At 37.4% G+C, this 26,251-nt stretch overlaps 1 protein-coding gene across 6 annotated transcripts in view; it reads right to left on the bottom strand.

Moving 5' to 3' along the window:
- Positions 1–26,251, bottom strand: part of LOC106166491 (atrial natriuretic peptide receptor 1) — a 162,442-nt gene that overhangs the window by 102,281 nt on the left and 33,910 nt on the right. The window contains exon 1 of one of the 6 annotated variants that reach the window (XM_087003864.1): positions 2,740–3,827. The exons of the other annotated variants lie outside the window; for them this stretch is intronic. Coding sequence (XP_086859990.1) covers positions 2,740–3,451 — 712 coding nt within the window. The 5' untranslated portion in view covers positions 3,452–3,827. Of the gene's footprint in view, positions 1–2,739; positions 3,828–26,251 lie in introns of those variants that run through there. 6 annotated transcript variants of the gene reach the window in all.

Here is a 26,251-nt window from a genome sequence, read left to right as displayed (position 1 = left end):
ACATCGTTCACACATTTCTATTATACAACATGTGTATCTCGAATATAATTCATAATAACTGCCACGTATGGGAAGACTATAATTGTCCTAAGAGGCCAATGATGCAATTTTAGAGTAACTCGTTATTTCCAACATCATTTCGCACTCAAAACAATATGAAATTAGAAATAGATTAGCTAAGGGCTACGTCATTCTCCAGACGAAGTTTTCATCCGTTTCTGACAGTTTTGAAGTCTAAAATTGAGCCTTGAGTGCACTCTTTCCTTCGGCGACTTAATTGAATATATGAGACATCCATGCAGCTGCTTATGATTGTGGAAGAGCACTCCGTTTTCAGTCATTTGTCATATATTTGTATGAGTAGGTGAAAAAAAAACACATCAATCTGTTACTGAAAAGCGTGATGTTTAATGCGACTATGAAATGGGAGAAACGTTTTCTCCTATTTCATATTTCACACAGACGACAGCTAACATAAACATGGAGCCTCCCTAGCGATTTTTGACGGTTTTATCACGCAAAGCCACTGATGTAAATAACGGTTTAACGTATTAATGGCAATAGTTGGTCCTTGTTCCAAAGGATAAACGAATAAATCGATTCGAAAGTTATATACAGCATATGGTGTATATATTGAGAAATGTTTTTCCCGTGTGTAAAGCTGGTAAAAATAAGACGTTTCTATAAAAGAGGGTAATATTGGAGAGGGCAATTTACTTTTTGTACGGTGTACCGGTCGGGTAATAATTTTTATTTTTCAAATACAGTTTGAGGTTGATTGTGGTGATTAAAAAGCTATTATGCCCTCCATGTCTTCCCTGGAGATTGAATGTATGCGGTTTAGCTGTGGAATCCAACGTACATGTACGTTGTGATTATATGTAACATTATGTTAAAATCAATATTTAAGTTATTCTTGGTCATGGAGTGCCTACATGGCAAAATAATAAAATACTTTCTGTACGGGGGTATGGTACATATGTGGTCATTGCAAATCAAATTGTACTGGATTATAGAAACTGTTCGTCTTCCGGTCTGTAGGTTGGGGGTATTACTGAATGCGATCTATTTTAACATACTTCACATGTTTGAAGGACAAGTCACAGTTAGTAACAACCGAATCCGTTTAACTCCGAACGGTACCATGGACATGGCGTTTCTGAGTAAAGAGGGCTTTTTAAAGCTACATGCAGTCAATAAACAGCATCATCGACATCATTATCAGCATCGTCATCAACATAAACATCACCACCATCGATCATCGTTTGTGTTAGTCATTAAAAGACTACTGTATTATTGCGCTGCGAACTGCTTCTGTCCATTGCTGGTATCCGTTAAGCAGATACGCACACGTAAATGATAAAACCTACTAAATACAGTTAAAGGGCCGAAGCGAACCGTAAGGCGCTAAATGGCCTCATTGTAACGTTTGTCACACAAGCCATACGTGCAATTCATACGCAGCCCCAGGAGAATGAAGGGGAGAAGAATGAAGGGTAATTGGACGTCGAGGCGCAGTAATGCAGCGACTGGTTGACAGGACACAAATCCATTAACTTGGACTGGACTAAACAATTTTCTTGTGTAAAAAAAGATCCACCCTATAACCAATTGCAAAAACTAACGAAAGAATTCAACTGGTTATCAGGTGTACGGAGTTGTTAATCAGCTACAAAAAAGGAACGATGGTGTTTCAATCAAAACCTCAGCATGAAGTGACATCCACTTCCTTCAGTTCTGTCCTTTAAGGTGTTGCCAATAGATACTTTGTGTCAGCAGCTTAAGATAACATGCCTCCAAAGGCTCGCACAGACGAACTTATCAAACAAAATTAATCAAATACTGAACTTTGGAACCGCCTTAATTTACCGGTACATACACGGAATTTATCCGATTCGGGCATTTTTAAATACACATTTAAGAAATAGAAACCAATAGAAATACAAAAATACTATTGGGATACTGCTGAGTTTCAGAAGCGCTCCCAACATAAGAACCATACTGGCAGATTTCAGTACTTGTGATATTCTGAACAATATGCACATGTGCAAAAGCAAGGGTTCAGGGGAAGCATGATTCGGAAAATGACCATGCATTTCTCTCTCTCAAGATACGTACCTGGCCTGTATATAAAAAGACCATCAGAGACCAACATTTTGTAGACTTGGGATGACAGGACAAGCTTTATATCATGTATGTACTATAAATTAATGTACCGATGTAATTTGAAAAGGTATTCTTGCGGTACAGGAAATGCCAAATCAGATACCAGTTGGAATTTGCCACCTGACCTCACTAATGACATTTTACACACGCTGTAGTCAAGGCGTGCAATATTTTTTTGCAATAGATAACAACCAGGTCATATGCTCTATTGAAAGGGCACTAGGAGATAGTGTCTTGCCTTTATAGAATAACTCCAGGAAATGAAATTGAGTTAAGGCTATCGCAAAGGTGGGGGGAGTAGAATTAATAGTAATGGAAACTTATATAAAAACGCTCTAATGGTGGTCGTGCCTCCAAAGGATGGCGCATGCAGGGTATTTTTTTTTTCAATTATTTTTTATATTTTAATTCCAAAACATAAAACATTCACTGAATGATTAAAAGAGACTAAATATGCTCTCTTGAGAAAGTCAAATATTTCTAGGGAAAACATCAACTTGCCACTGGCGTTATTCATTTGTTTCACATTTAGCACAGTACCAAATTGGCCCCTATAATTAAACTCCAGCTTACCTGTGAATGTCGTCCCTATTCGTTCTCGAAACAAATATCCAAGATCCCTATTAACCTTTTTGTCCAGATCTTCATAATTAGAGCCAGGGTATGACTTAAACAAATCATTCACTCCAGATGCGATAAATTTACACAGGTCTTTAGATACGTAGTCCTGGCCTTGTTTGCTGTACATAAGGAACATCTTTTTCCAAGAATGCTGCTTAAGAACGGTAATCATGAACAGACTCAGCGATTGACACGTAAATCCTATCCGTGTCAGAGTCGGGTACATGTTACTGCGAAGGACCCGGAACTCATTGGAACTCCCTCCTGCTGTGATTATAGGCATAGTCCAGTATTTGGCTTGGCGCGCAACGGGGGCCAGGGAATAATCGCATATCGGGCCCAAAAACGCGTGCACTTGTTTTATTATTAAGTGGTAGTGAATGGCCTGAGCAATGCCCTCGGCGATGTCGCATTTGGAATCGGTATACTGGACAACAAGGGTGTAGTTCTCCGGAAGGTATTTGGCGCTGTTTTCCACGGCAATTTTGGCGGCAGAAGACACTTTGGGAATAGAAAACCGGTACTTGGACCTCGGCAAAATAGAAGTAAGATAGATTTTCATTCCGGATGGATTCTGCTCGGACGCCGTGTAATTACACTCGACCGCCATGTGACAATTTGTTAATAAAACACTCAGAAGTGCGAAGCACAGACTTGCCTGCATTTTGCCTGATGTCCAGAAGGCCTAATATGTTTGGTGGTACCGGGCTTGTGTTTCACGGTTATATAACGCCACGCAAACGCATGTGCTACGATTTTGTCTAATAACGCCGATACGGAACTTACTCATTATAGATCGAATTTCATGTGCAATCGATCATTGTGTCAACAATTACCTCTCTGATGATAATTGTCTCGAGTGATAATTGTTGCTGTTACCGTTGATCCTGGAATTCTCTATTCAACACCAATGGGATTCAATTGATCTACTGTAGCTAGCCAGCACTACGTCTTAATAGAGAAACCCGCTCCAGTGCACTGATTTTCTAGACAGAGTGACGATGTGAGCTGGTACTAAAATGATGTGAACAGATGTTTTTCTAGCCGATTCACTGTATGCCGATTCCAACAATGGTTTCTAAGAGTGTCAACTTTACACATGGAGTCTCCGCCCACCTCGTCAGCATTGTTTCTGTTCGCAGCCAATGACAAGGAGTATTTGTGTGCCGCAAGCGGGAAGCAGTAATTACAAGGCCCGTCGCACGCACATAAATAAACCAGGATCCATTTGTGAGGAAACAAATATGATGGGATTTGAACCTGTAGAAGCGAACCTTCTGTTCTGAACATCGCCATAGCTTGTAAATTCAAACTGACACAATATTACGTGTGTCTCCAGTGACACGTACATGTACAAATGTTTAGAAACATGCACAGATAAAACGTGCACATGCACACTTGATTACTAGCACAACTGCTCACACGCACATACATACATACACGTACATATTCGCACATATAAAATATACGTTCTGCTCTCCAACCCAACTTCCACGTAAACACAAGCCCACACATACACTCGAATACACACAGAGAGAGAGAGAGAGAGAGAGACCAATCTAGGACGCACGCGTTTTGAAACAATTATTCAACATACACTGTGGTAAGTACCACGGTAGTTGTACTGCACAGATTACAGATTGCTACCTAACGTTTTTTTTTTCAACAAGATTTCCAATCCATTTTAACACATGATTCATGTTGACAATATTTCACACAGCATTATCCGACAGTTGGTGACATGACAAGATGTATCACCATCTGTTTCTCTGGTTAACAATGTACATGGGACGCGCTAGAGGTATTAAAATTGGCCTTACTGTGACAAAACATCAATTATTCACAGCCATGCCTTTACAATATATCAATATGTATGCATTAACCTGGAAGCTTAATATATTCCAATTAAATGCATAATGCATTTTATAAGGCATTTCCATTTGAATTTTTACCCGTACTTCATTTCATTTGTGTTTTCATTTTATAACACGAATATCCACTCCCTTGTCCATAGGATTTTCAGTTTGGAGACAGGCTTTCGGTGCCTCATGTCGCATGACAGGTAGACTTATTCTCTCTCACTATTTTTTTCTACAACGCAATTTAATCTACCGTAATGTACTGAGTAATTTGGTTTCCTTTACCACTTCTCATGATACATTCGATTGTCGGATGTAATTGCGTCTTAATGGCCTATTTAGAATTGGTTAAACTGTGCCGCCGGGTTTTGTGATGGACTTCTAAGTATACTGTTAACTACGGAGGATTGTCTAATATTGTTTTGTAATGTAATTGGAATCGTGAGTACTGTCAACGGTGAGATTCTGTCCCGCATCCATTCCTTTTCTTCTTCGATTGGGACTTGATTGAATAACCCCACGGTCTGATGGCTATAATGTGAGAGATAATGTAAGTACCAGAAAAACCACATAGGCATGAGAGTGCTTTTCTGTGATGTACGTGTATCGTACCATTTGATCTGGGCACACCTAACAATTCGACGGTTTCTTTATTGAATATTGAAAGTTAAAAGTGATATACCGGTAGGTGAATACCCATTTGTTTGATTGCACTTTTTATTCGGTAATTTTGTGGTCCACAAAACTAATTAGATCAATAAATAAAACATATCTGCGTCCGCGTAGGTACATGGAAAACAGTAAACGTATACATGTACATGTAGACGGTAATTTAGGGTTGATTCTGACCATCAACTATATCTTGTAGGTTAACGTCGTTAATTTAGATATGTAACGCCATACTGTATACGTGTGGACCCCCACTCCCGTACTACTCCCACTTATAGACTAATTTAGTCAAATACTCAATTAATCGCAGGATATTTCTAAAGTCTATTAACTTACACCCACCACTGAATTTCAATTTCACCTTGAGGAGGACAATAAGCGTAGATAAAAAAGAATTCGGCTGCAGCAGACTTCAATTAATGCACAATTACCACTTGGTCATACATGAATGGATAATGGTCTGGAGTAAATATGAGCTTCACGAGTTCATGAGATTTCCCACAGATATCCAAGCGATTAGCCCTCTAGGCAACAACAGCAGTAGGTCAAATTAGACGATCTACTAACTTTTCCAAAAGTCCCGGGAGAGATTTCTGTCACGACGAAATAGCATAGTGATAAATGATCAATTGATTTTTCTAGTTACCTCAAAAATGAAAACTGAGAACAGAATACCCCGGTGTATTGTAGAAGTTTTTTAAAATAGTGTCCTTATTCGCGCAATGTTTCGTTGAAGTTCTTAGGAAAATGTCACTAATTCTTCGGGATATACATGTATAACATGGCTATAAACCCCCCTTACATGTAACCACTAGAGATTACATCGAGGGATATGTACCAATGTACCCATTCTCCCTATTTACACTACATCTTATTTAGTTTCCACAATTAATATTGTTAACTGCCAGTCTACTTCTACCTTTCCAAGTATATTTTACATTATTAATTATTATTATTATTATTGAAACGAAATGAAACAAAATAACGGTGTGTTAAAAATTAAGGTGCGTCGTTATATACATGCATAATAGTTTTTCAAGACGGAAAAATATTCTCATTATCTTCCTTTAGACAAATTGAACGAACACATGTTTATACATGTGATTGGTGCTTGGATATCCAGTCTTAGCTATTTGGAAAGCGTTGTGAAATAACACAATTATGTTTGATTTAACCAACTTCCTTTGGATTTGCAAAAACAGCTGAAAAACACTTGGCACGAACGAGGGCATTTGTATACCAAAATTAAAATAGAAAAGTTCATTGGCTGATTTTGATTTAAATGGACTAGACAAAATTATATGAAATACATCTACATATACATTAACCCAGTAAATTTCTAACATAAAATATTTGTGTAAAATAAAGTTTGTTGTGTTTGCAAGAATACATATATACTTATACGTTTCGAATGAATGTAATGCTCAGTACATGTTAGTGAGTCATCTAAGGATTTGTTAATGAACTGCACATCTTTTATGACTTTTATCATTTTACTATGTAATGACTATTGTTCATGGAGAGACACTTTTAATACTTCATACAGATATAGCAGAGTTTACAGCGCCGCCATTTTCGAAAAACATCCAAGGGGCATACCTCATTGCAAATGTGTTTTTGTGACACGCATATCCCTCTTTTGTATGCTGTCAACTAAAAGGTATCGGATTTATTCATCAGTACTATGAAAGCATGTTCAATAAGGGTTATTCTCTTTCCAATTTGATAGCTGCACCATCCTAATCCGTTTTGCTCTAATTACGTTACATACACCATAAAGGTAATGCACACAGCACATGGCACGGCATATGCAATTAGCAATGCTCTTTGCGCCAGAATATACTGACCTTTTGAAATCAAATCTCGAAATATGGTATCTGATCCGTCTTTTGAAAGGACAAATGTTTCAATAAGCCGTAATCCTTACAAAATAATGCTTTGGTTATCCGCTTATTATTGCGTGCCTAGTTTTGTGGTTACCAGGCAATCTATGTCCATAGGTTTCAATTATTCTTGTAATTTGCCAATGATAGTATTAACTGGTAATCCAAAGGCCGATAGTTATTTGTAAAGAATATATGCAAAGATTAAACAAACAAGCCTATTGTGACATGTCCCAAAGAAACAAACCCATTTCTGTGGCACTAAAGCTATCACAGCATTGATTTAAAAGACCGTGTGCTGGTCATTTCGGTTCAACTGGTAAGGAATGAGAGCTTTGTTGAATGGCATAAATCTGTTTCTGTTTAAAAGACGTTATACAGCACTCCAAAACCCATGTACTCCATAAAACAACTATGTTATCACTTGTGAGGCTGTATCGTCTCCCAATTCCCCAGGGGGACTGAGGGAACAACTGTACCTCGAGATACAAGGCGTTCTATTGCCCTTGTGCACGCCCATAGCAAGCTCTCTGATGCCTGCACGACCATAAATGCGCCCTAGATTGCAATAAATTTAAGTGTTTCGTGACAACATGTCTCATACGATAAACATTTGTTGAAATACACGTCCTTTGCTATTAGTGGGATTAACTACGATTCCAAGGCCGTAGAAAGGTTATGTAGGGACCCAAATTACTTTCTTTTTTAATTTCACCGTCGTGTAAGCTTGTAACTCCATCTTTATGTAAGCGCTGCGTGATTCGTAACAAACCTAAACCAGAAGCTAGCGTGTGTTTACTGGGTATTTATAGAACAAGATTAGACTCTTAATATCCGTCTTATCTTGTTTGCAAGCAATAGCTTCCTAGTCAACTGGATATTGTTCATAGAAAATATGTGCATTGTTTTGAAAGTGGGATAACAATGACAGGATTTACCACACAGCAAACTCAAGTTTAATCTTGAATGTACTTTTTGTCTTATAGTGCGTGAAGTGCTGCTTTCAATGGGCTCCCTGTCGGTTCCCTGCTGGACACTTTTTATTGTAATTTGGTGATTCCGGTAATGAAGAAAAACGAAATTAAATTGCAGATAACAAGATGTGATAAAATCTTATTCATTCTCATTTCGACACATTGTGAGAGCTACAAAGGGAATGAGATTAATATCTTCAAGTGACATCGCTTGTAAAAACGGAGAGAAAGCACAGAGCAGACATCAAATAGGAAATACACATAACAATAAGAGATTTTCTCGCCAGTTTTCACGATGTAATTAGCCATTTCAACTGAATTAAATATCAATATTTCGAGAAATACGCTTGAAATTAAGAGGATGCTATATATTTATCGTGCCAGCCCAACGCGTTATGTACATTATACAGTGTCTATCCCTAAGAGCGAAATCAAAGCCCAAAATCTGGCAATGCATTTGCTAGCGAATCGTGCCCCTGGCGGGTCATGGTTATAAAGGAAGACTAGTGTTTAGTTGCTCCATTTTCTTTAAAAGCCTTTTAGAACTGCAGCAAGAAAGAACTCAACCACCTGAGCCAGCACTTGAAGTGTGTACTATGTGTGATCCTTCTGAAGAACAGTATTCCCGGCGGCGAAAGAAATACGGAAAAGGAACCATTTATTTTGAGAATAGACTGCTGGTCTTAAGATCTTATAACGGTATTTAATACAGAAAATGCAGCCTAGTGAAAAGAATACAGCATAGTTAAGTCACAAAATATTGAAGAATCAGAAGGTGTACAGAAATATTTTGTCTGCTTGGCCGACGCTTAGAGCAACATATAGTATATCCAGAGAGAGAGAGAGAGAGAGAGAGAGAGAGAGAGAGAGAGAGAGAGAGAGATGAAGCCACTGGACAAAGCGCCATTTTCTACCGCATGTTTTTTTAGAATTAAATGTTACTTATTCACCGGGATGCATCTATCAGAATTAAAGAACGGAAGAATACTTTTAAAAGTTATCAAATTTCAGGTGAAAATATAGACTATAGACTATACAATGTACGTGGCAAAAGTACTGTTCTTTGCTGCTCAACCAATAGGGTTGACATATAAATGGCCGGGCAAAAAATTAGGATCAGAATTTTCAAATTAAGGCACACTAGATAAACTAATAATTCTAGTTTGGGAATAATCACAATTAATCAAGAAAGTTATAATGCCTGTCGGAACCAATATCATGTTACATGTAAGTCAATACACACAGAGGTCTCAATAAAAAAACGAGAACATCTAAACCATAAAACCAATTCAATAACGTATCAGTAAGTGTAATATAACTCAGTTTTCTGTTAAGATAATAATATTAGTAGTTCATTCCGATGACTATCGATTTTTTTTCACGTGACACGTGTTACCAAGGGACGCCATTTCGTAAGTTCCTCTCTGAAACAAAATCATACTAATTCATATAGAACACGTTATGCGCCCAAGAACTCGTTTGACTTGTTAATAGTACTAAATGGACACATGCCTGTGAATACCACCATACAATTTTGCACCAACTATTCACTAAATACTTCCTGGCATCCTGTCTGTTTCTGGTGCCAGTAGTTAGCATGGGCATGGTTTTTAAACTGACCAATTGGTAATTAACTACTGTACAAACGTTTATACACAATATGGCGAAAATTCCCCAACACAAGAAATTCCCTGAGACATTGTTTCGAAAACACGACATTCACGGGTTATTGTTTCCTTTGTAAATTGCATTTGCTGTGGAAACCACATTTGTATATTTATTGACTTGGATGATCTTTTCAGACTACAAGTGCAATCTTGTTGCATTCTTCGAGGTACATGTAAGCGATACGACTGCCTGGAGAAGTGTGTGTGTGTGTGTGTGCGTATGTGTGTGTGTGCGTGTGTGTGTGTGTGTACAACAATATGGCAACAATTGTAAGAAGAAATCCCAAACACATCCATATATCCACAAATGCATATTCTTCATGACCGTATTGTTAATGGCATTTTCTCCGATAACGCAGACAATCTTCAAAACTGGAACAAACAAGCCGGAGATTTTCTTTCCCACGCCCCCTCCCCTTAATTATTATTATGAGCTGTCTTGAATGTTTTTCTTAGTATACATGTACACACTACTGGTACATCGGGTGGATAATGACCTTACTTTAATCTAAAATAAAAAAAAACCCTTAAAATACAACCACTATAATTAAAAAAAAAATTTTCAGCTATTGCTAGTGCACGTGCTTTGCAATGCATGATGTTTCACGCCAAGTTCACAAAGGAAACAGTCTATACATGTTTTACCTGCTAAATTAAATGCAGTGTATCGATCTTATATAAGCTTTAACAAAGAGCGTAATTCGAACTACTTGTTTCCTGGGTTTTGAATATAAAGTACTTGCATGTAACTTTAAGTAGAAAAAGGTGGAGCCACTGTACGCAGAAACTATATAATTGTTATATTGCTGTTGATGTTGTATCAAACCAGAGAGACGATTCAAGCAGATATTCATGTTACTGATACATGTTTTTATATTTTATAGATCTTAAGATGTACATGTATTAGACCGCGAACTGTCTTTTGTCACAAACAAACTACCTGTAGTTTGTGTGACTGAAGGCGTCAGATTGAAACCGAAACGTATCCGTGATTATCTCAAACACAATAAGTTTGAGGCAAAAGAAAAGTTGCCACCTGGTGGGTTTAATTTTTACATGTAGAGATAAACATAATAAAATGCTGTCCATTGCTGTCAATATACAAGCTGGACTTTCAATGATATAGATAAAGAGCCCAGCACCCAAGTCCAATGTCTGACATCAATTGCAGATATCAGATGCACTCCCCCGCATTTATATCTGTGTATGTCCTACCATGTTATCTGACAGACTCAGACGCCTAGAGCCCCACATCAGTTTTACAAAATTAACCGCAATTGCGATACCTTTTTTAAAGTATATAACATTGTTTTGCTTCAAGGCAATATCTATTACGTGTGCAATGCTACACGAAACATGTACACTGTTACATGTGCAAACATACAGAAAATGCTTTATAGTTTGCTTAACGTGCCTTTAACTTACCACTAAATATCTATCAGGGTTTCCATTTTATTTGCCGCTCCAACAACTCCTCGCGAAAGTTCACAGTCAAAATCAAACCAATCTGCTGACGTTTGTTTTTATTCATTTGTTTCTGTCATGCTGAGTATTGATTTCATTTCTTCAGTGACATATCTATGGATATACCACTGATCCGGCCACTGATGTCAAATTACTGTGTATTGCATTTTTTGATCAATTGAACAGCTTGCTACTTGATTGCTGTCGAAAGCAATTGACAATGCCAGATGCACTTTCCTGCCTTTTCCATTGTGCATGCCCAACGGGAGATATCTTACAGACTCAAACACGTCAAAATCCATTTAAACTAAAGTGACTGCAATTGCGATATCTTTAAACCAATTGCTGTTTTTAGTCTTTAAGGCAATCGCTATTGCAAAGTTTCAAAAAAGGATCCACACTGTCTCTTTCTCTCTAATAGTCTGGATGACTGGTGCTATATTTTGGCCAAATTGCTCAAAATGTGGAAAAAGCATGAAACTTGGCACAAATGTTCTTTGGTCTATGCTGATCATTTTCAAGGGCAGTGCCCAAAATTTCCAAGCATTGCTTAGCAACCATTGCTATGGAAGTGAATTTCCTTAGTAACAAGCTAATTAGACCTTTCTTGTCCAGTTTAAAAAGTTTATAAATGCTAATAACTATGTTTCATGGCATCAGAACTATCACTAGACTTTTTTAAGGCAATTAAAACCCAAATTAACCTTAGCCACGATTGCTAGGCAGCATATTACCCTAGCAACAAGCATTTAAAGTTGCGTTAGTCTATTAAGTAAGGCAAATCTATAATACTAGCTAAGAACTACACTTTTGAGCAAGATGTTCATACTTTTAATCCAGTAAGTTGAACCAATTGTGTGTTTACACACATCCGATCAAATAAATTGCCAGTGCAGATACTTAAGGCAGCATGTTCAAAATTAGTAACCAGCCATTTCCATGCTTTTATCACCTTACGACTCTTTATAAAACTTTGCAATAGTTAATAATAATAATAATAATAATAATAATAATAATAATAATAATAGTTAATTCTCCCTTGTATGTGCAATATACAGTGCATTTTGCCCTTGCACATTGTCAGCCTCTACATCTGCACCTACATGCACACTGGAGCAACTCTGGACAGGTCAATAGCTTTTGGCAAATGTGTCCACTTAGGCCCACTGTTCTGCACAAGTCCAACCAGAGTGAGCACATGGTATCTGATGACATGGCACCGTAGTGCTGATTCAGATATGTTCAGCTCGCAAGAATACTCTTATATTGATGTAGAGCAGCCTTGGTGGAAGTAAGATAGGCATCTAACGGCCTTTGGTTGTGAACAGAAACTTTTGAACTTTATTGATTAACAAATGGAATTAAAATAGAACCATGCTGAACTGACAAAATACAATGTGAAAAAACTTTTTAGAAAATATTGAACAAAATGAAAAATATCTTGGAAATCTGGTCTCTGAGAAACCTTTCAATAATAGGAAAGTCAACAGTGGTTAAACCTTTAGTATTTCTCATCTTACGTAGGGCATGTATAAACTCTCCTACCAGCCCCCCCCCCCCCTCCCTCAATACTTAAAATATGCATATCATATTTAACTTTATCAGGAATGGAAAAAGATACAAAATAAAATGAGCAAGGATGGCGTCTGATTACAAAAATGGACGGAAAAAGGTACAGCAAATAAAAATTTTTCCAAGGCCCTAAACTTTACATGGCTTAAGAGACTTCTTTATGAAGAAAAATGTCAGGAATCGGTAGTAACAAAAGGTGGATTAAAAATACTAAAAGCAACTTCTTATCCCTTTTGGCAAACATTATTGGTTCTTTGAGTGAAATTCAGGAAAATTTCAATTTAACCCCAGATGAAATCTTATCACAACCATTATGTCAAAACTCAAAAATTGAAAAAAATTAAAAAACTATTTTCCATAAAAGATGGTGTAAAAATGTTTTTGTTTTTTTTACATCAATGATATTATTAATGACATTTGAACTCCCCTCTGTCTAGAGGAACTCAACAAAAAATCAACCTTAACACTAACTTTCTGGGCTAATTCAGCATGTTAAATACTTGTTGCTAGGGTAATATGCTGCCTAGCAACTGTTGCAATGGTTTACTTGGGTTTTTAATGTCTTAAAATAGTATAGTGATAGTTCTGATGGTTTGAAACATTATTAAAAGCCTTTTTAAATCATTTAAACTGAACAAGAAAGGTCCAATTAGCTTGTTACTAAGGTAAATCACTTCCTTAGCAACGGTTGCTAAGCAACGCTTTGAAATTTTGGGCACTGCCCTTGAAAATGATCAGCATAGTCCAAAGAACATTTGTGCCAAGTTTCATGCTTTTTCCACCTTTTGAGCAATTTTTGCACCAGTCATCTAGACTATAAGGTTCTATTAAGCACAAAGCAATGAAACGTGCTTACTTGGACAAATAGTTAAATTTTGTGTGACAAACTCAATCGTTCAGGCACCAATTCCATCCTGGTATGATGGTCAAGAACTACCCAATTGTCTTCGATTGATATTGGGAGAAAGCACAACAAAATGCCCTTAACTGTGCAGATTTACCAAAACCGTTCTCCCTAGTGGGTTTTAGAGGGAAAGGGGTCGGAATAGGGGGTGGATCAGCTCCGGGAGACATACAGGGACTATGAGGCCATGTTAGAATATCTCTCCTGAAGTAAAAAAAGTAGGTCTAGATAAACGTACTTCGGTCACATCCCAGGTATTCTATAACATGCATTACAGACGAGAAACAGGATGTCAGCAATGGAACGCACGTGATGTGACGTTGAAATACATCGCTGAAACATGACTTAAGGAAATACGCACCAACCACGACTCTGTATATGTGTCAGACAGAGCATATTACATGAACAAAACCAGTATTAACATCCTGTGCTTGTAGCTTCGAAATCTGAAAGGACTTCGCTTATTTATTTATTTATTTATTTATTTATTTATAGTTTATTATTATTTTTTGATTTAAATGATTTAATCTCCCAACTTGACAGGTTATTAATTAAATATGTTAGACATGTAACTTTCCCAATCGATAAAATGTAAATAAAAGTGAAGTTTCGCCTGGCCACTCACAGATGTTCATGGATTGCAGGCTGTATAATGAAACGTTTGATTTAAACTAGCTATCATACAAACTCTCTCTCTCTTCTCTCTCTCTTCTCTCTATCTCTCTCTCTCTCTCTCTCAGCGATGGGACCGGTAGCAGGTGTTACGCCTAGTTATTTTTATCAATTATTTAATTTTATTCAACATTCCACCTGCTCTTAACGGGCTTTGACTTAAAATGTAATACGATACAATGGTTTAAGTGCTCGCAATGTATATAATCACGAATCAGACTGAAAATATGATGCGGAACCTGGCAAGAAGCCACGTTATGATCAAAGTAAGTAAAAACGTTATAGAATTGGTAGTTTATTTGTTCCATCTGGTTATACAGGCTCTGTACAGTTTATAGACGTCCTGATAGAGGCTGTTGATTAATCATGTATGTGTTACTCTTCTGTTAGAATGCAATATCTGATTTTGTTGTGCAAACTATACATTCGTCTTGAGTAGGTATTGAATCCTCTGCCAACCGTTTTTATGTGTGTAAGCGTTAGCCTCAATTTCTCATTGTTTTTGATCAGGCACATTGATTAATTAATCGCTAACATCAACAATGTTAGTTTGGTCTGTTTCCAATCATTTGACTGCCTCGATCCAGGTTCGCCAAATGACAGAATAAATCTGATTGAAAGTTATATTATTTTATCTGTTTGATATTTCCGTACCTGTATGTCATTCTTCGTTCACTGAATATCTGTTTTTTATATCGCTTTTGGAAGACTTAATTGTGCAGGTGTGAGAGGACTGCCAGTCCTAGGAATGGAAGTCCGGGCTCCCATATGATTAGTACAGGTTAGGGTTAGTCGAAGTATTGGGGTTAGTATATGGGACGATTGTCACCTGTACAAAGTAATATCAGGTGGTACCATAAGCGACATATATGTAGCTGAACCGTTACATTTTCAGAGATTGACAACTTAACTAGGTATTTTAGTATAAACGGAGGTGGGGAGGGAGGGGCAGCACTCAGAACCGCCAATCGACTTTCTAGACAAAATGGCAGGAAGTTAACTCGTGGAAATTTATGATAGGAAAAGAAGTAACCTGTTACTGTGTATATAATGTCATTACACGTCGGAACCTCTCACAAAATATCGGTACAGTTGTGTCACTATAAGATGTAATGCTCGTTGAATACAGTCTTTTTAAATACCTTGCTGGAAAGTTAATACTTCTAATTATATGTGATTTTATCGGTTTCGTGAGGCAGTGCTTTCAGAAATAATTAAAAATAATTTACAGAGGATTCTAAGCCTGCGTGAACTTATTAACTGTGTCTAATTAAAATGGTAGGGTAGGCAATAAGCTCTGCACAAGGCACATGTATTCCTTGTCCAATGAGAAAATCCTCAAATGATATGGTGCATAAGAGCGACCCTTTTCCTGTATTTAAACGTTTTTTTATTAAGATAAAAATGGCTGTTCCCGATGTTTTTAATAAAGAAAAATTTCCCAGCCATTTCATAAAAAAATATCTCTGGTGCATTTGAAAAAGAGACACTATAGCAATCCTTAATCAATATTATAACGTGAAAGTAAAACACAAAGGGTGTGTGGTAGCCACGGCTATGTCAAGCAAATGCACGGACATGACAAGAAAACAGTAATTGAAGTCAATCCACTTTGATAATCACAATATACCTATTAAAGAAAACCTTGCCATAAATCCCGAATTTTCCTGACGTTCACTTCCCAGCCTTAACGATATACCTTAAGTCATGTCTTTCCTGTGATCCACGTCATATGCCGTGCATTAAAAAGACTTAGTCACACAACAAGTGGTCTTAATAGAGAACTGCTCAGCCCATTAGCACGATGGCCTTCTCTAATGGTGTACGATTGACTTATCCTCTAAGCAAATTTGGTGCTCGGGGAAATTAACACGGGCACAAATGGGGAGGCAAGGTGCGCGTGGAGATAAAACATGAAATCCAGAAGATTGTTTAAGGTTGAGTTCACACTGGGAAAACGTCTATGAGTCGTTTAATTCAATAATGCAGAAGCTGGCACAGTAGTGCACCATATAGGTGAACTCATCATAGGCGCTATGGAACAGATCAGTTAAAATTTTACTAGTTGTGAAAATGGATTAAAGAGCATTCAAAGACGCAGTGATTACAAAGGAGATGGCCAGTGAGACAAATTATAGTGCTGGACCTTAGACAGACTATAAACGAATAAACGGACTGTTGATTTAATTTATACCTACTCTATAGAACATGAATGATAAAATCAAATCACATACAAGTCATGTAAGTGGCTTTTGTGCAGTGAATGTGATCAGAGTATGAAATTGATCTAATTATTTACCGGTATATATATATATGGCTATTTTCTCTCTCGTCGAGCAACAGGTCGCAACTCTCAGTATTTGATTTATTGAAATCAATGAAGAATAAAAACTTAAACTTGAGATGGCTTTGTCCCGATATTCAGTTTTCAGTTCAACTGTGTATTCTATATATCTACACACGATGAACAGTCACAAATGATAGTGCTGAACATTAGACAGACTTTAAACGAATAAACGGACTTTTGATTCAATTTATACCTACTCTTCAGAACATGAATGATAAAATCAAATCACATACAAGTCATGTAAGTGGCTTTTGCACAGTGAATGTGATCAATGTATGAATTTGATCTAATTATTTACCGGTACATATGGCTATTTTCTCTCTCGTCTAGCAACCGGTGGCAACTCTCAGTATTTGGATTTATTGGAATCAATGAAGAATAAAAACTGAACCTTGAGATTGCTTTGTACCGCTATTCAATATACAGTTCAACTAAGTTGTGTATATATTTACTACGCACATAAACACACAGACATACACGTATACAGAGAACACAGACACATACCCTATGAAAACCCGTCTTTAAGTTAAACAATCAATCAATGTCTGCAGGAGTTACGACGTGAAAGGTGTCCGAACTTATCTGGAAATCCCACACTCTTACTTATTTATAACCTAAACCTGTGTAGGATTCAATGTTCGTTTGAGGGGTAAAAGAGATATACAGAATCCGGAACTTTTGCCGCCTGATGCAATCAATTACAGTGCGTGGTTTTCATACTGGCATCATGTACCACAAAGTATCATGATCATTTGTTTCAGAATTGGTCGTAAAATCATCATGTCTTTTTGCCATTTCTTTCTTTTTTCTTTAATCTTTGCTTTTTCCCTTTCGAATTAAAAGGTTTGGGGACTATTCATGGAACTGATGCATATGCATTGTACAGCTTTGGTTATTGTTGATTTTAATCAAAAGACTCCGTCACGGTTCTGGGTATCTTTATGCTTTTATTTGTTGCGCACTCACATGATGTAAATACGCAAATATGCTGATCTTTTAGCACGAACTAAATGGGACGTGTGTGTTTACGTGTGTGTACACAGAGATCGTATGCAGCGTAGATACATCGCACTCTGAACGAACATCCCAAGATACGCTTTGCATTTGTCGTAAATATGAGTCGGTCGACTCAGTGGTGTTTCTTGAATACACTGAATTCGTAATTCATACGCTGAGTTCTTGAAAAAGATAAAAAAAAAAATTGAAAAAAAGCAGTTTTGTGTGCACTGCAATTTCATAAGGAACTCTCCAGAATTTGACATACGCAAAAATCTGAATGGGACCAAAGACGGCCATCAGAAAGAGGGAGTGGGTGGTTCATGATTATACATCTATTTATTGTTCGACCATGCGGCGCAGGGTTGGGAGTCCCTGCGGCCTTTTGGTAAGGTTAGATTCTGGCGGCACTGTAAGTGTTATACCGCCCTTTATTCTTTCATTTGCTGTACTATATACATGTACTTATTTCTCAGTGGCATGCTTGGCATTTTTCATGAAATAGCATATAATGTATCAGATATATACCAAAAAAACCTGCGTTTAGCGTAGACAATAGAATCGTGATACGGTATAATTTGATATAACCACACCTCACAAAACCAGCTACAGCTAAACCGATACCTCGTTCTTGTGGAAAGGTTTGCAGCGTAGTATAACATGCTGCACTGCAGTGTTTTACCTAGGTCTTAAAATATAGTATAGAACGAAGGTACACAAAATAGCAGATCATTATTGGTAATTTTCAGCAAACATGTGAAAGAATGAATTAAAACGTACCTTGCATCGAATTTTAATTCCAGAAAAAAAAACGTCTCACCGACGTCTTTAAGGTATACTATAGAACAAAGGTACACAAAATAACCGATCATTATTGGTAAACTTCATCAAACATATAAAAGAAAGAATAAAAACACACCTTGTATCGAGAGTGTCCTCTGCTATGGAAGGAAATCAGCATTTATTTTAAAAAAAATCATAATAAACAGTTATACAAATGTTTTGCAGAAGTTTTAGTAATTTGAACAAGCGCACCAAGCAATTAAAAATATGAATCAAAAACGCTGTCCATAAAATATTGTACCAATGACTTCAACGATAGGGAAGAACCCAATGTCTTTTGCATGTGGCTTTAAAACGGTAGGCCTATATGTACCTTTATAATCCCATACTCCTTCAGTTAAGTCATTATTTGGAATTGATTTTTTTCAAAGAATTCATGTTTGATATTTGCCCAGTTGGGATAATTTCGTGCACGGGCATGTTAATTGGGATTAATTCAACCTGCAATAATATATATATATATATATATATATATATATATATATATATATATATATATATATATATATAAAGTACTTGATAGATGGGATGTTGCTGTATCAGTTAATTGAAATCGCTATGTCGTGACAGTCAAGTACGAAATACACGTGCAAATTAAGTCAAACATGAGTGTTTTGTCATGATGACACACGAGTCTTTTCAGTGCATCCGTCGCAGGGCTAAACAAAGTAATTTCCTCTGGACGATCAAATTGCCTACTTCGAAAAATAAAAAAGGAAATGTTTACGACCGCAGCCGGAGGCTTTTAAATGACGAGCCAAACCAAAGCCTCCAATAAAACCGACCTATTCCCACAAGACCAGTGTTATCGGATGGATAAATTGAGGGAAATTCCAGACGAACTCAAGCTATAAACGGATACGTAATCGTTGGTATATTGAGACATTACCAGAGCAAAAAGGTCGTCAAAGGTTCAATAAATACATCACCGTTTATCTACATGGAGCCTCAATGGTGTGGAACAATGTTTTGTATGCAAGTATGGATTAAAAAGACCCTGAACATCGGCCATGGGGCATACTCAAGAGTTGGCTGCCAAATATGGGAGTTTCAAATTACAATGTTACGGTGTAATTAAATGACATAGATGAATAATTAGCTCTTTTTTTCATGCCAGCAGAATGAAATATATATAAATATTTACTAACTGATTGCACTTTCTTAAAACTGTCATTCTCAATTTTGCCAAATTAGCCATTTTAAAAATAGCCGTTCTATTTATTTGTGTTTTTTCTCAGTCTGTGTACTTGTCTGTGTACTTGTACATTGTCAGCATTGCTTAATTCTGTATTGATCGATTTAGAATAGGTTGTTATAGACGTGAAGAGGGAATTGCCTATGAAATACAACCCAGGCTATGAATTGTTTATGTAACAAATTGATCTTTAACAAGAAGGCTCCTACTGCCGTTACAAGTACCTGCTAAATACACTGTACGGAGTGCTTAATTGGTTAAAATAAGTTTGGAACGTCTTTGACTTCAACCTCATGCATGTTAATGTGACACCAACACTTACATTTAAACTGATTTGAATCGCGGTGACATGCTTACCAGTACCTTGGGGTCCTTAGAGAGAGATAGAGGATTTAAGGCAACTTTTTGAATAAAGTGATATCATTGGAAGCAAGCATCTAGCATAGTGTATGGATACAACACAGTTTTCAATTGTGAACCAAAGAGGATGCGCGTGCACATGTGCCTCTCTCCCCATTTTGTACGAGTAGCTGCTAGAATTAATTCATACGAATAGACAGGGTTTTTGAAAAACACAATACATTCCATCCGCGAAGGTGTCTTTTGGATATTGGTATATGGCGTAGGATGTCTCTATGTATATCGTTTTACTTTACTTCTGATGGTTGGTTTAAAAACCACACACAGCTTTAAGTTGTGGTATCGTGTTTCTTGGCAATGATTGGAGTTAATTAGAAACGCTAATATATGTATTCCTCGCGATTATAGGCACTGCTTCGTGATACAATTAAAATTGCACATAGAATCCTTTGCTTATGGCACTGATGCTGATCAATAGAATTAAATATACGAAACTGAGATTTCTAAACACGGTTTTACATGCGCTTTCTAGTGTCTCTTAACTGTTTGTCAAGTGAATATAATCTAGCTATTATGAGCCTAAGAATAACCAGTCTAATGCATGTTTTTAAAACTTGTTTCTGACATATATACCACAGAAATACATATAAGGAGGAAACATGTAGAAGAAAACAAATAAAAAAAGGAAAAAGGAAAACTATTCCGGGGCCTACAGTAGTAAGTGATCGGTCTTATAAGGAGATGGGGAACCACTCGCCATGCTTTTTCAACTGTTTCTCTATGTTTAGTACCCCTGTCATTAATTTTAAATTCTTTTCCATATGAATTCACCTAGCAATTAACCAAACCACCCATTAAACATAACATCCACCTAGTCACCAACAGAACTAAACATCCTCTTTTCCATCCTTTCTAAACATATCTGCTTATAAATCAAATGAGCCAAAGTCTTTTCTGTATATCTGCCTATCAGCTTGGGTTACACAAAAGAAGGCTACGGGTTCTGACTATTACCCCTTAGTACACAGCATAGGTGAACCGAAGTTGACGCAAAGTAACTCGCAAACCAGCAATCCGTCAATGTATCAACAGATGGAGTGTCACATGTAATTTAGATGCTACACCCAGCATAGAGCTCCCACGTTTACCAGGAACGACTGGCTGTCGCGGTCTTATGCAAGGCGCACGTTACATAACAATCAACGATATACAAGATGCTGAGCTTTGCTGGCCTTATGTTACATATAACTAGACATTGTGATAATGGCACTTTGGCAAGTACCAGTAATAGGTTTACATACACACACACAGACACTATATACATGACAATGGTTGATTATACTAGATCACGTACATCACGGACCAAATGCAATTTATTTATATATGCCCACTAGTTAAGACATCACAGGTTGACCCATAAGATAAAACATCAAATTCGACAGTTGGTGCTTTGAGTTGAAATAATAATAATGTAATGGTTTACTATTTATGTGTATTTGCACGTGCTCGTTGCTGTCAAACAAAATATATAATAGACAGTAATACATAACACGCTACAAATATACATCTTACAATGGGTAACGACGCACACGGCGTCCCACATACAATATTAAAAAATAAACACGTGTCACTCCAAACTATGTACGTTGACAAAAAATGCAACTCAGATGTGTTTTCTACTAATAACTGCCAAATAAAATACAATTAATTCAATCTATTTTTCAAAAGGGGCACAAAAAATTATACGTCTAAAAGTTTAAAAGACAAGTCTGAGAGATAAGATGGCTAAGAATTCGAAGGTACAACTTTTATTGTAATTGTTATTGTATAACTAGCTATTTACGCGCACAACAGCTTTTTGCCCTGCGTAAAATCACCCTTGTTTGTGTGGTTTATAATGCAAATCGGACTTGAGGGTCTAATCCAACTCTTATGGGGGTGCAAAATTAACCTACGAGTAAAGCGATAGCAATAAACCTACCGCCATTGTCGATCCCCAGAAATTCCTGCAAAATACCGTCCAGACCATCTTTGATCCTTTTGTATTCCACGGGCTCGCTGTCTTCCTTGGAACTGATGTATATCAGTCCTTCTGAAACAACGTGGCAAAACGACGTAATGATATTATCCTGTCCCTCCTTCTCGTAGATTAGCCGAAAATTTCTCCACCCGAATTGCCTAATCAGCCGGTGAATGAAATATGTCAATGAATGGACATTGTCACCGACTCGCGTAAGGGTCGGGTACATGCCTGTTCGTTTCTGCTTAAACTCCATGGCAAAAGCCCCGGCACTGATTACAGGGGTGTCCCAAAATTTCGCCTGCCGGGCAACAGGAGCGGCGGCGAAGTCACAGGCCGGCCCCAGAAAGACATCGGCCTCCCCTCTCAGGTGCAACTCAAAGGCCTGGTGCATCCCCTCAGCTATGTCGCACAGGGAATCCCCGTGATAGACTACCATGTTTATTTTCCCCAGGTAGGCACTGGATGCATTGACGGCTATGGCGAGGGCCTGTGAGACTCGCTGCCTAGAAAACAATCTAGCAGATTGAGCGGGAAGAATCGCCGCAACGTTCACCGTACCTTGCAGCTTCCTACCAAAGTGGTCCATATGGTGACTTTTGTCAGAGATCACAACGGTGACATCCAAAATGATAAAGAAAACAGAGAAAACTGAAAAAGTCATAATTTAATCGCTTCTTGTTCTGTAACCAGTGCTGGTAAAAATAGACATTTCATCACTAAGTACGCCAATCCAGTTGTCACCCAAAAGTGTGTACCGTCTTAGGTATTTCCATTGTCAAATGAGCTTTGCTCGTCTACAGGTGTAGTAGGTGCTCAAACTGGAATATTGTATTGCTGAATCTCCACTGTCAGACGACGGCTATGACGTCCAATTAACATCTCTTATTGTGATATGCGTATTCTGCAGTTGACCAAGCAAATCCCTTTTTGAATTGAAATAAAACAACACGCAACAAGGACGGCCGTTTTTTATCTATTAATATAATGTGCCAGTTACACGTCCTTGTCTGATCCCAATTGCGGTTCAAAGTGTATTGCTCGCTGGTTAAGTATTAAGGACTGCTTTGCAGTCATTAGGTTTCGACTGTGTTGTCTGTTTGACAGATGATGTCCATTATAAGTTCCGGGTATGCCAATGCGCTATGAAAAGGCTTCCTTACAAAACAACTCCCTGCATAAACAACGTTAAGAAGCGAAAAAGACAGGACTCAGATGATTGACGTATGTTAAGATACTTCATAGTATATTACCACTTCATGGGGTTAGCTGAGGCTGAGAGAAACTAAAGTACCAATGGAAGATACCACATGCTGTACCTAATTTTGTCCTGAAGAATTTCCTCGCTAATCTCCGCCATGTTGCATTATTTGCAGAACAACAGCGTTAAGTATCCTCGATTACCGCACACCTCAAACCACGACAGATACAGGTATATTGTCGCATTTTCCAGTGTGTACAGCTACATGCATCGGGTTTAAAGTATATGGGCGGCATAAATCAATCGATTTTATCTATTGTCTATCTTCAGACCATTAAAATTTGAAGATGTGCGTTTCAGAAATTGCTCCGCCGTAGCAAGTTGACTGACACACACACACACACACACACACACACACACACACACAAAGAGAGAGAGAGGGTGAGTTTTTGTTTATTAAATTTCAGTGGGTAGATAACCGAGCTTTAGTGATTGAACATGTGGTTACTTCGCCAATCATTTTCTGTAATATTAATTGCTATAATAACGAAGCCACGGTCCCCATCGCGTGTACATGTGGTGATGGTGACAGGGTCAGTAACCGCAACGGAGAACCCACTTAATTGTGTACTGCTGTTTGACAGTTAATCGGTAACAGAGACATTACATTTTCGTGACATATTATCATATTTCCATTTCTTGTCTATTCTCCCTCTTTCTCTCAATTGTCATATCTTTTTTCAACAATTCACTACCCCGATTATTTGCAGACACCATAGACATGTTATGTATATTTGGAGGAGTTTTCCCTTCTCCAAAAGATACCTTTATTAATAGAAGCGTTATGGTGTATATTTTACATAATCGTTTTAATTCATGTACGTATTGTACAAATTATTTCCTAAATATGGAATTTCTTGCGGATGCACTAATAAACATACACATTCCCATCTGAGGAGATTCAACAACGTATTTAAAATCCTTGAACGCAAACAGAAACCTAACAACTCGTGATAAAACAGATCTGTACATGGATCCTTTTGATGAAAGGTGCTGGAGAGAAAACAATTAAGGTCAGACAAAGAGCGATCTATCACACCTGGAAACTTCAATGCTCCGTTGGCTGTTTTTTTTTTTTTTTTTTTTTTTTAAATCTCTTTCGTGCAAAATTAATGTTATCGTTATACATGTGTACTGGTAAAGATGTTGTGCGAAATAACGAGGTACGACAACTGAAGTAAGAATTGCGAACTACTGGTATCTCATCACTATATGCTCACTTTTGATTCCCTATACGTGCTAACGGCGTATAAGAAAGCACCAAGTAATGAATTTAGTCCCCGCTTTTTTTGTCTAAATATTTTTTTTTTTTTTGGAATAGTCTCTTAAGAGATTATTTCAGAGGGAAGCTATCTACAGAGGTCACGTGGTCCGATAGCAAGCACAGATTCCAGAATAACAATAACCGCCGTTTTTTGGTGCTAAAATTTAATTTATTACATTTCTATGAGTTGTTTACAATGTATTTATTGTGAAATATGGGTCTCATGCGAAGATTTGTTAACCTTTAAGATTTGCAGATTTATTATTTATTACCCGTATTTCTTTGTTTGTAAGATCTCTCTAATGTTCTTTTGACCAATCCTCAGGTCACTACATCCCTTAGTGTGTTCTACACTAGCGAGCTAGGATTTTGAGTTAACATTTTGGATTTTGGAAAGGATGGAAATGTCTTGGTTCCTTTGGCTTGGCAAAGAAAAATCATTTAAGAAATTTGACTGCAATACAGGGTGACAAAATAAAATACAAAAAAACAGAACCTATAAAATTTTATTTAATCCTACAAAGGTCCATCAAATTTCAAGAAATTTGCTGGACTTACACCCCAACATGTGTATGATCATTAGTTTCAGTTTCAATGTTTCAGTTATCTTGGTCGCATTGCATAAAAGCTATGTTCTTTTTTAAAATATGGTCCAAATGGCTTTCGAGGCATTGGTAATACACTTGCATACATCGCCAAAAAATTGTCAATTCCATTCTGCACAATGCATTATTTGGCTAAAATCCAAAACATTGGTAAGTATATGTTTCAACAGCAACCATTCCATGCAGAGGGAAAACACAGTAAGTTTCACACACACAATGTAGATATCATACACATATAGCACATGTGGCAATGTAGGTATAGCCACGATATGCGTTCGGAAAATAAAACTTATAAGGCTCTCCAACAACAAGATTTCTGCGTTTGCAAACTTGCCGTCTGCTGCTGTTGACGCGCGTAAGACTGAACCCCTGCCAGATAGTCTTCGTCTGAAAGTTTTCTATCCCGTGACCTAAGCTGTCTATGTAATGTATTCTAGACGCGCTGCTGATGCTACTGGTTGTTGATATCTTCCTGGCTATCACACAATGTCGTCCGCAGGTGTTCTGAATAGGTAATACCATAATGTGGCATTTATCCGACATGTATACCAACAGGTTCAAACTCGACGGCTGCCATCTTCTGTATAACGTAAAAGCAATTCCCTGTTAAGCGTTACGCATATCAAAACGTCAAATAAGTGTGTCCTGTAGAACATGAAAAAAATAATTTTTTCATGAATACAGATCTTGCTCTTTAAAATGCACTACATATCCATGTAGTCTGTATAAAATGAAAGAAAGCAAGCAAAACCTTCATTTTAATTTTTTTTAGGAAATAGCACGTGTTGTTGTCAATGATTTATAAAATAAAGATTCAAATCTCCTAAGTTCGGTTGGAAGAGGGCCATACATTTATGTGATGTATTAGTTACCAGTACGTTATATTAGTCCAATCAGAGGGGCTCTAGC

This window comes from Lingula anatina, chromosome 2 (genome assembly GCF_051362555.1).
Source record: "Lingula anatina isolate TDL-2025a chromosome 2, LinAna3.0, whole genome shotgun sequence".
In the NCBI taxonomy this organism is placed as follows: domain Eukaryota; kingdom Metazoa; phylum Brachiopoda; class Lingulata; order Lingulida; family Lingulidae; genus Lingula; species Lingula anatina.
This window is presented reverse-complemented; position numbering and strand designations above follow the sequence as displayed.